Below are 11,631 nucleotides of genomic sequence, written 5' to 3'. Positions count from 1 at the left end.
TTTGATATTTCCTAATTAAAAGGGTATCCGATCCGTTGCCATCCTAGCGCAACTCAACTAGGATACTAGTATATTAATTGTCGGGATCCCTATATGACTAATATATAGACTAATAATTATATTGTGGTGGCTTATATTTATCTAATCGGCCGCCCCACCATCCCTATTTGCGGATGGGATTGGAAAAATCACTGTGTGGTGTCGAATGGCTGGACTCGTTTGTTATTAAACAAACGAAAGGGAAGCTCCATTTTAGAGCTTGTTAACTAAATGACCCGAACCAATGCTTGGAGAAGTGCTGCTTGACTCGGCTCATATACATCCTAGGCGGCACTCAAACAAACTGGCAACTTCATAAGTTACCACCGGAAGACTTTACGACCCAAATAATGGTGGTGATGGCATGAACGTGTGACCGCCACAATCTGTCTCTTACACTTGAATTCACCCTCTTCTTGGACAAAGTGTGTGAATTCCGCAAAAAGTGCAGGACTCAACAAATTTACTTTCCCCAATTTGAACACAGCAAAAGACGCACATTAAGATAAAGAATTCTCATATGCGCACCTAAATTATACACTTAAAATACGCACATATGTTTTCACCATTGATTTGAAACATATGAAATTCAAAACAATGACCCCACTTGTCATTTCACTCGTCCACATCCTTAAAAAGTTGTGCGTATTTTAAGCGCACATAGAAAAATTTCTACACATATTACGATATCCTTCAAAGAAGATTCATCATAAACCAACCACAACATTTGCTTAAATCCAACATAAAGGTGAGATTATAGCAAATGATAGAAGTTACACTCAACATAGAAACATAATAAAACAAAATCTCATTTGTCTAGAAGACGATTGCTAGCAGGAAACAAGGAAGTAATCTCATGAATTCTCCAAATTAACAAACAAAATTACCCCAACCCATATCCGAGGCATCAGGCCGACAACCTTACCAGCTACTTTAAATCACCATTAAGCCACAACAGATGGCTTAGAGGTAGCAGAGAGCCTTGATCTCTTCTTTGCCAAACTTTCACTGCGTCGGTCACGCTGCTCCTTCAACCTGGAGGCAAGAAGTTTCTGGTACTCTGCGGCCTCTGCCTTGGCCTTCGCAATTCTCTTCTTCTTCTCAGAAATTCTTGCACGCTTCCTCTGTAAAGTCAAAGGAGTCACAAGCCTCTGAATTTTGGGGGCTTTGCTGACCTTCTTACCTGCAAACAAGACAAGTGTAACTCAATTTTTACTACATCATTCTGGTAACTACTGTGAAGTTACCACTCTACATACGATTGAATGCTAACTCGATCTCCTGAGCAAACTCAAATGAAGAAATCAGTGACTCACCATTTTTGGTGGTAAAGGTACGACGATAAGTATTCACATACTTCCGGACATCATCCTCCTTTGACAGGTTAAACAGCTTCCTAATTTTAGAAGCTCTCTTTGGTCCCCTCATTCTTGGCTTCTCAACATCAGTCAGACCAGGAAGCTCATTTTCACCTTTCTTGACAATAACCAAGTTCAAGACAGAGAGGTCTTGGCTGACAATGCAACCACGGACAGACTTCCTCCTACGCTCTCCATTTCTCCTTCCATGTCCACGGAAGCAAGGGGTACCTGTTTCATCAAACATTACGCCAAATTCATAGTTCTTCAATGTTACAATTATTAAATAAAGAAATTGATCCAAAACGGTAAAACCGCTAAACTGGGGCCAGAATTTGCAAGCCCTCCTACATTTCTAAACTGACACAAATGCAGTGTATGTTGTCCACAAACCTCTGGCAAGTAGTAAACGAACACGGCCAGGAGTCAGCACTCCTTGCTTCATTGGAAAACCTTGCTTGTCACAGCCTCCCATGATCTTGAACACATAGCCCTTGAACTCCTGTAATACATGTTCAAATGTGTCAACATACAGCGGAAGAAAAATGGCGACAACCTATAGCAAAACAAGAATGTAGAGGGATAAGAAGAACAATAAACGAGAAAAGCCAACATACATCACCGAGGGCATCTCCATTAACTTCCTGTGAAATTCTCTTGTCAAAGAATGCTCGTCTGCATCATCCAAAATATTTCATTAGGAGTCCATTGTCCTCCAAAAACAAAAAAATGCATTTGAGGCACCAGATAATTGTTAATGACCAATAGTTTTAACCAGAAGTGAATGCTATATTCTATGGCAGGCTTGATTGATTATACAAAGAACATGAAATCCACTTATAATCAGTTTACTGAAGCAGGTTCTTATGTAATATATACAAAAAAAGATGTGCATCCAGAAAATTGTAGACACATTACAAAAAAAGCTGAAGAAGATAAGGAGAAAGACGACACATCTAGAACAACTATGAAATCCAATTAGTACCAAACCATATAACAAAAATGCATAATTAGAACCTTTAACTTAAGATTTCTTTGGTATCCTGGATATCCTTATCAGAATAATATTCAGGTATCCAAGGAACCATCGGCAGCAACCATTACAGTAGAGAATAGATGCAAGATATCGAACAACGCCCATTATCTTATCAAACAAGTTTTAACAGATTGTAAGAAAAATAGAGATCTGATGATCGCAAAGTCAAACCAGAAGAAGCATGGCTAGTTCAAACGAGTTTGAAATGTTCCATACTACACTGTAACGATTTCTAAAACTAAACATATATTCAAATTAGTAACCTATTTAACAACATAATTAGCTAAATCTCTTGTATCAAAACCAACATTCAAATTATGCAAACTAAACTTTAAGGAATCAAATAGAAGCCTAAGAAAATACTTTTTCGAAAATCCATTACTGCAGTAAATGTAATCTGTCCGGAGTGTTAGAAAATTAAAAAACTATGCTTCAATGCAAAAATTTAATTGCACATAGAAAACTACAAGCCTACCGCTGCCTCAAAAAATCAAAGAAAATAATCAAAATAACGAAAATAACACTTACAGTTTCTGGTCATCATCAATTTCCAGCTTCTTTTGACATCCAGTCGTTGGATTCGCGATGTTGAACTGTAAATCAAATAACAAGTTAGCATCAGAAAATCGAAAACTCTAGGGTTTCCTGAGGAAGGAGAAGACTCTTCAAGACTGATAGAAAGAGGCGAACCTTCATTTTCGACGGAGTGCTACGCTACGGCCACCAAGGGAAATGCGACTGCTCTACTGCGCAAGGGCTCCTGTGTAGCGATTAGGGTTTTGGCTGCGCCGAGTGTCCTTTATAGATGCATCAGATGAGAACGACGAAATTTCTCTTAAGCGACATCCCAGCCGTACACGTGGACAATTAAATCTACGCTCTCTCCGTTTTTTCTTTCTCCAGGCCTCCTGGGCTTTTTTGTCTTCCACTTTAGGGCCTCATCGGGCCTATACTTTGATATTTGTTCAACTGTGTCTTGAGTCTTGACTATGAAGAGGCCACTTTGGCACTTTCTCTCACTAAGGCCCGATAAAGTTGAATGTTATGGAGACCAATACCATGTCTAGAACTAGAAAGACTAGAAAATGGGAGGAATTGATACTTTTCATCCCTCAATTAATGTTCGGGTTTTATTTTTATCCCTTAGCTTTTTTTCTCCTTGTTTCACCTCCAATTATGGGAAAGTACCCCGTTTGTCCCTCGAATAAATCCAGCAATGGAAAAATCCAACTTGAAACCCTATTATTCGTCAGATCATATTTCTCCGTCGTGCCACATAGGTGTCAAACGTAAGCATTTTCCGACCTTAATTTCACATAAAGGATGAAAATGGTACTTTGTAATAGTTGAGAGACGAAAAATGGGAAAAAAAAATTTAGGAATAAAAATGAAACTTGTTTCATAGTTAGGGGACAAAAAATACATTTTTACCGGAAGGAATTTGTAGTAAGTAGTAAAAACTCCAACACTTTCTTATGCTTTCAGAATAATGTAAATCCTTAACTATTATGATCCCACCAAAAAAGGTATGCTGTTGGGCCTTTTCAACATGAATGGTAGGAGCTCCTATAGCAAGTCAGTGGTAAATAAAGTTGATTGATTGACCACGGCACCTCACTTTTCCAAAGTTCTAAAATAATAATTACATTAGGTTTTGAGTTAGAATCCAAAATGAATTTGAGTTTCCTTCACTTGTGTTTTTTATTAGTCTATAAAAGTTAAGCTTTTGTGCAACTTTCTAAGGAGTTCTTGAGAATTCTATAGATAAGGGTTTAAGGTGTGAGAGTGTAGGAATCCAAAGAAAAGGATTTGATAATTAGTTTTTAAGTTGAAGAGTTCATCTTTTATTTGTAAATATTTTTCATATTTGTGAAATTTTTCATTGTTTTTCGTCCGATGACGTAGATAAGGTGTGTCAAACCTCATTAAATATTGTGTCTTGTTTTACCTTTTGTTTTCATATAATTTTTCTATATTCGAATTTTATCGTTAAATTCACAATATCTCCATATAAATTCATGTTAACATAATCTACTCGATTGTTTGCCCTTGATGGAGATTTTGAACTGGACTGCAATGTCAAGAATCTTCTGCAACCTAGTTGCCAACATACAGTATTAATTCATCAAGTAACCTCTGTTAGAATGTGCCTGAGATACAGCCTCGCTCATTACAAACTTTAATTAAGAGCAATAAGCCACTTTCATATATACATTTTAGACTATGTTTTTCTCCCTTGAAAGGTAAAGGCTTTCGGCTATCATTTTCACACTAAAACTCATAACCTGGGAACCGGGACTTTTCCGGCGCTAGCATATCAAACCAGAGGCATGCTGTTCCAGCAAGACCTTGGAAAAGAGAGTAGGCATGCTCATCTCCTCGTCCATGTGTCATGGTTACAAGCTGTCTCGCGTTATGACAAAGGAAGCTTGCAAATGCATTTGCTCGCTCTTTGTATATGTTGTCTCCTGTAAGACGATAGAGGGAAAGGAAGGCGTAGGCATTACCAGCCACGCCATCAGCAAGCCCTATCTTCTTCACTAGCCCACTATTCCATACAACCTCCCCTGCTTCTATAGCAGCATCACGAAACTCTCTAACGTATGGAAACACCTGCAAAAGTCGAAAGGGAGTCCGGCTTCATGTTATTAGGTTCTTAAAAGTAGCATACAGTCTCTTAGGGCTAATTTGGCAGATGTATTTACGTGTTCACGAAAAACTAACTGGGTTGAGTTGATTACCTGGGATGCCTTGCAAAGGGTGATGGCCATTCCAGTCGCACCATGAGACCACTGGACCAACTTGTCCCTTGCGTTTCCTTCACTTGAGGGGTAATTTCCACTATGTGGGAACCTCTTACTCATCATATACCTTAAAGTCCCCTTAACATCTTCAGCATCCTGTTCAGAGAGAGGAAAGTGAAGTAAAACATGCAAGATTCCAGCAAGCCCGTTGGTTGCACCAAAGTATCTAGTTCCATGCCATCTGTACATCAGTGGGCAAGCTGTGTTATCAGATGCCCCTGCTCTGCCTCCGGCTAACACAGCATCAACTACTGGCATAAGAAGGCCGAGAGGCAATGTCTCTTCTCCAAGGTGCTTGTTTATGAACAAAGCAGCCCATAAAAAACCAGCTCTCCCGTACATAAGGTCATATGACATTCCGAAACCACCTTCCTCTGCACCAATTGGAAGGGCCTTTTCTTGTGCTACCTATCATTTGAACAAATAGTATAAGTATAGAATAACAGCGTGCTTGGAACGAACCTGTTCGTGTACAACATTAGCAGACTGCAAGAGAAAAACCAACATTCCAAAACCTTTTTGGCTTGATTTATATCGCTAGAAGCAGGACATCGAGGGAGTATAACCCTCATCGTTCTATCTTACTACAAAATTAGACTAGAATATCAGAATCACATAATATATAGATCACCAAATAAAATTCTTCCTTGGCTAGCTAGTTATTGCAAACCTCCCACCAGCTACAGTAATTGTCAAGTACTGTTGTCATTCCTAATGCATAGACTTTTTTTTTGGATAAATCAAGAACGACACTACACAAGGTTGCTCTTTGGACATACGAAATGAACATAAACCTGGGCCGTCCGCGCACAGGAATTTTCCATCTCAACACAATAGACTCGGCTTATATGGTTCATACATTTCCACACCTACACTCCATTACCCCTAATTATTGATAAGATATTTCGAATATTACTGTCACATGAAGGAGGTACTTAAAAGACATGGAGCCCTCCTTTTTTGGAATTATGAAAATGGTACTTAATTATTTCCGTTAATTTGTTCAAAATGACAAGGATTGATATTTGGCAGTGGTACCTCGAGGAACAGATTCAAGAAAAGGTCACGACTTTGCTGGTCCCTCGTATAATTAGCAACCACCGCACCAAGTGCGTAAACTCCTCCTCTACCACACAGAAATGTCACATGCCTGCACAAGTGCACAAAGATGACATTATCAATGATAAAGAACAATAACATATATGCAAGTGAACCGTTGATTGAACGACAATCACTGTGTAAGGGATGACCCACCTATTAGGTCGTGGGTTCAAATCCTACCCCTCCCTAAACCCCTATTTCAAAAAAAAAAGTAACATATATATGAAATCAGGGCGAAGACAGGACAAAAATATTTCATGTCAAGGTGGGCAAAGTTGAGCGGAAATGACTATGAAATAATTTCGATGACAATGACTAAAATTGTCGGAAACTAGAATCTTGACTTCATTCCAAACTCATCAAAATTTAAAATGAAAAATGCATAATAATTCTGGATTGTGAGATATAAATCCAAAATATTTGATCTTGGTAAATTTAATTTATGTTTCGAACATAAATCGTTTCATTCCTTAGATCAAATACTACACTGATATTTTAATATCTAAATTTTGGAACCCCAAAAACGGCTAGAGCAGGATCTGCTGACGTGTCATCACTTGTGCTCACAAATTATAATATGAACAAATAAATAAATAAAAAAACAGAGAGCCCTGCAATTACTACATGTCAACCTAACACGCGCCAACGATATTGTCCGCTTTTGTTTATCCGTTATCAAGTCCGCACGGTTTTGTTCCCTAATCTAACAAGTGGGCTAAGTCCAACTCACCAAATTAGCGAAAAGACTTAGTTGGTGTTTAGAAGCGGGTTTTACATATAAATACCTATTGAAAGACTATGTCTTTTCCGATATGGTATATATTATGTCTTAACACTCCCTACATTTATGGTCTGGGTTATGTCAGATCCACCAAATGGAGTAAAGGCTACATTTCACTAGACCGAATTACTCTGATGATAACTCAAAGATTTGTGTTGGAGGTCATTAACACCCCAAGTGTATATACCGATGTGGTGTATATTATGTCTAACACCCCAAAAATGGAACAGGATCTGCTGACGTGTCGTCACTTGTGCTCATAAATGATAATATGAACAAATAAATAAATAAACAGAGAGCACTCTGCAATTACTATATGCCATACCTAGAAGCACGTGCGACGGAAGCGCACGCGCCGACGATATCGGAGCACAATAGCAGGTCCTGTTGGCTGCCTGTAGCTTCGTAAGACCGCAGGCACGTAAAAGCAGTACCGAGCAGTCCTGTGTACACCGTAGCATCAACATTCGCAGCGCCGTCCGTACAACGACCACCACTCCACGTGAACTCCACCACCTAAAATGACACGAATTTTACCTGCTTTCAGTCTACATAACCTCCGGTTAAACTCAATTAAAAGCTACAGAATACAGACGTACCTGTTCCTTGAGAGAAACGGCCGCTCTGAGTAAAGTCTCCGACTGGAGTGTCAAATTCGAAGCCGTTAGATTCATTCCGTCGACCAAATCCCGCCGTTCGTTTCCTTTACTCTCTTGAGAAGAAGTTAATCCAACGACGTACGACATACTATCGCTCTCTGCAAATATCTCCGGCGTTTCCGATTTTAGAAATCCCTCTCGTTGCCTCTCTATAACGCCTGTGTCTTTGTTTCTAACAGTGAGAGCTGCGTGTGTGAATATATAGGAGTTTTGCTTGTGGCGGAGTTATGATTGTGTGGATTGGCGGTTCAAGGTAGACCAGTAGGTTTAAGAACACGTGGCGTGATGACGAGGATTTATAATTAACGCCGTTGGATTCACGAAAATCACGTTGTTCTCCTAAAATTCGGTGATCTGATGCCTATCAGGTATTACGTGTGGGATATATTGTTTTATGAGGGTGGCGGCTGCCTGCGGTAATTGCACCACTGTAATAAAATTACAACAGATCTCATTGTAATATAATTTTAAAGTAATAAAAAATTTTGTTTTTTATTTTTAAAAATAATACTCCAGTATCCTGTCTAATAAATCAAATGATTTTGTATTGGAAGGAGATACTTTAGAGATTGTTCTTAGGCGTCTCCGATTTTAGAAATCCCTCTCGTTGTCTCTCTAACGCCTCTTTCTTTGTTCTGTCGCAGTGAGCGATGAATATATAGTGTGCTTGTGGTGGAGTTATGGTTTATTGTTAGGGGGTGACAAAAATCATAGGGATGATAGATCGTATTAAATCAAGTTTGAACATAAATTATATGTTCGAATTTAAATATAAACATAAATTTTTTGTCAGATTTAAAATCTCATATGAGTCTCAACGCAAAAATTTTATCTGATTTAGTTGTTCTGACTCTAATCCGGATTAATTTATTCTCCGATTTACTTGTCTACGTCCAAAATTTAATTCGAGTTAAGATCTAGATATATAAATTTTTCGTAAACACATGTTATTTATTGTCAGACACCGAATCGATTTGAAATCAATTTTTTGCTACCCCTAATTATGGTTCTGTGGATTGGCGAACGGTAGGTTTTAGAACACGTGGCGTGATGACGAGGATTTATACGAATTAACTAACGCCGTTGATTCACGAAAATCGCTTGTTTCCCTAAAACTGGGTGATCTGGATGCCTATCAGGTATTACGTGTGGGACCAGAGAGTCTTATGAGAGGTGTGGGTCCAGATAGTTTAAGGACAAATGGAAATGGTTAATATGGGCACCTTAAATTTCTTGATATTGACCCGAGTCCACCAGATCCACATGTTGTCGGTCTATTAGCAAGCCAGGGATTGTCCTTCAAATTTAAAAATAATTGAATATTGAAAATGTTATGTTAGGATATAAGTTAATAAACATAATTACCTTAGCATTTTTATTACATCTCTCCAAAAAGATATTTGTTCCAGCAACTGAGATACCAATAATTCTCAATTGTTGAGACGACTAGCGCTTCTATACATTTCCAACAGTCTTACGTCTTAGTGATATCAGTGTTTTTTGTCTCGACTATCCCAAATGTTGAGATAATCACTCACACAATTTCATATGTATCATATGAGTCATGTGGTGCACATGATTTCATATGAATCATATCAGTTATAAAAAAAAATTAAATGAAAGAGATTCCGTTATTAGTATTTAATTATTGTGATTTTGTATTGATTACAAGATGATGTTTTGTGATTTCTTTTAATCAGATGCATGAGGAGAATTAATCAAAAGGAAAGAAGCACAATGTTTTTCAAGTGGCACAAACAATGGCTTGTCACAATGTTTTTCAAGTTAGGTAAAGCAAAATACATATACAAAAGCTTAATATAGTAAAAGCAATTGTGCTTTGTGATTGGGTCCCCTATATCTCATAATCTCTTATTTTCCACATGTAATTTCTTCGATGTCGCTAGAAGATTTAGGTTTTCCCGTTAAGATGCCCTTTGGATATCTATACGGATGTAAATTCGGGTTATCAAGTTTGCGCGCATAAATTTTTTTGATAAATTTGATCAAAAACCAAAGACGTGACCACAATAGTATTGCACCAATTCTTCAAATATGGTGAATACACCCAAAAAAAAACAAAGAAAAAACGAACATAAATTAAAGGGTACACTGCAAGAAACACAAAATATCCATCCATAAAGAGCATGCTCACAAATCTTCACCAAGACCAAACAACATACAAACGCACAACCTCAATCATCAAAACAAATCGGGTACCTAAATCACAAGAGAGGACACCCAACCCATAAAACAAAGGACAACTATCTATTAGAATCATGTAGTCATCTCATCATTCCTCCTGGTGTTAGTATTTAGATTTAAAAAAAAAAAGGGTGTTTAAAAGATAAAGAAATATGGGTATGAGTAATTCTTCGGGATGACAGTCGAGGAGTAACAATAGAATACAGACAGAGGGACATCTGTTCAGACGAGCGGGGAAGCCATTTGGACAACTAACGAGTTGGAGCAATTGTGGAAGAGTTTTTCGTCTACATCAAAGCTAAGTGTCTAAAATGAGGAAATGAAAAACTAAATGACCAAAAATAGGGATAATGGTGCATGGACTTGTATGGAAGAAAAATGAAAGAAAACATTAAGAAAGTACATTGGTTTAGAAGGTAACATTGTTGAATTAGGCATGATTATTCTTTTGAATCTTCTATGTTTGGTAATCCAGTCCAACGGAACCAATATAGCATGAATCTCTTAGAAGGTTTAGACAGAGAGTGACAATAATCAATGGTGCGGACATTCAAAACTATTGGAGTTTCAGGCAGTAATGACAATATACGCAGTGGAGTCTATCTAAATCTGAGAATCCGACAAATGTAGATTTGAGAGAAAGACCGGAGTTTTTTTTTGAAACGGGGGAGGGAGAATTCGATCCCTGATCACTATAGTGATACAAACCATCCTTACTATTTAACTAGTGGCTCGGGTGTATAAGGGCATGAGTTTGGTGTTTGTCTTCTTCTAATTTAACGATCGGCTTACATGTTCTCTTTCTTGTCGATTTTGAATTTTCAACTTCTACCTAAGTTGGGCCTAGTGAAAGGACATGAGCCTAGCCCATGAGAGTTTCAGTCGACCCAAATAAACTTGACCAGCCCGTTGGGTCTCATTTCTTAAGATTCCATTTGCAAAATAATTCTCTTAAACCTCCCTACAAATGTTGACAAGATCCGGATGAGATGGATCGTTGTTATCGCCGATCTCCAATGTACTATTGACTGAATTTAGGGTGTTAGATTTGCGATTACAAAAGTTTTCACATATGATGATATGGAAAATAGGGTCAAAGTCCAGCACGTTGCAATAAGTATATTGTTTTTCAATGAAAATCGAACTCATAATTTCCTGAGTTTATACGATTTGATCCTAAAAAAATTCACCAACTCAATTATCACCCAAGTATTTCCTTTCAAACTCGTTAATTAAAAAAATTGATTTATCATAAGTAAATGTTGTATAAAACATTAAAACCTACTATTATATCCTTAATTTTTCAATTAGACTAATAACTAAATAACTTTTTTGCTAATGTCTTTTTTACGTCGTCACAATAGATTACGCATAATATCATCTGAATAAAATGAACAACAATTATGATAGGGATCCCAGCTATTAAGTTGTACACACATAATTTCATGAGCATCACGTGAGACACGTGGAACCCACGAATTCACTTGAATCTTGTGCGTTTTCAGTGGGTGGGATATCAATTACCAGGATCATTTTCATCATCAAATGAAAACACAATTATGACAGGGATCCTAGTAATTGGTATTCCAATTATCTTAAGTTGGAAGTAAAACATTTCATGTGCATAACATGTGAGACATGTGGAGCG

General features: G+C 37.7%; 2 protein-coding genes across 2 annotated transcripts; both read right to left on the bottom strand.

Annotated features, from left to right (window-relative positions):
* Nucleotides 1-708: 708 nt before the first annotated feature.
* Nucleotides 709-3,261, bottom strand: LOC119998200 (40S ribosomal protein S6-like). Its single transcript, XM_038845458.1, has 6 exons — nucleotides 3,124-3,261; nucleotides 2,962-3,026; nucleotides 2,015-2,072; nucleotides 1,791-1,899; nucleotides 1,356-1,628; nucleotides 709-1,222 (listed from the first exon to the last, which is right to left on the bottom strand). The coding sequence occupies exons 1-6, from the start codon at nucleotides 3,127-3,129 to the stop codon at nucleotides 984-986; spliced, it is 750 nt and encodes a 249-aa protein (XP_038701386.1). The 5' UTR covers nucleotides 3,130-3,261; the 3' UTR covers nucleotides 709-983.
* Nucleotides 3,262-4,512: 1,251 nt separating this feature from the next.
* On the bottom strand, nucleotides 4,513-7,951 carry LOC119999043 (lanC-like protein GCL1). The gene is made up of 5 exons (XM_038846537.1): nucleotides 7,719-7,951; nucleotides 7,445-7,635; nucleotides 6,276-6,387; nucleotides 5,175-5,645; nucleotides 4,513-5,046 (listed from the first exon to the last, which is right to left on the bottom strand). Exons 1-5 carry the CDS (start codon nucleotides 7,863-7,865, stop codon nucleotides 4,705-4,707), a joined length of 1,263 nt encoding a protein of 420 aa, XP_038702465.1. The 5' UTR covers nucleotides 7,866-7,951; the 3' UTR covers nucleotides 4,513-4,704.
* Nucleotides 7,952-11,631: the final 3,680 nt, after the last annotated feature.

The sequence above is a fragment of the Tripterygium wilfordii genome, chromosome 5, assembly GCF_013401445.1.
Source record: "Tripterygium wilfordii isolate XIE 37 chromosome 5, ASM1340144v1, whole genome shotgun sequence".
In the NCBI taxonomy this organism is placed as follows: domain Eukaryota; kingdom Viridiplantae; phylum Streptophyta; class Magnoliopsida; order Celastrales; family Celastraceae; genus Tripterygium; species Tripterygium wilfordii.
Note: the sequence above shows the minus strand (reverse complement) of the source record. Positions and strands in the feature narration are given on the sequence as shown.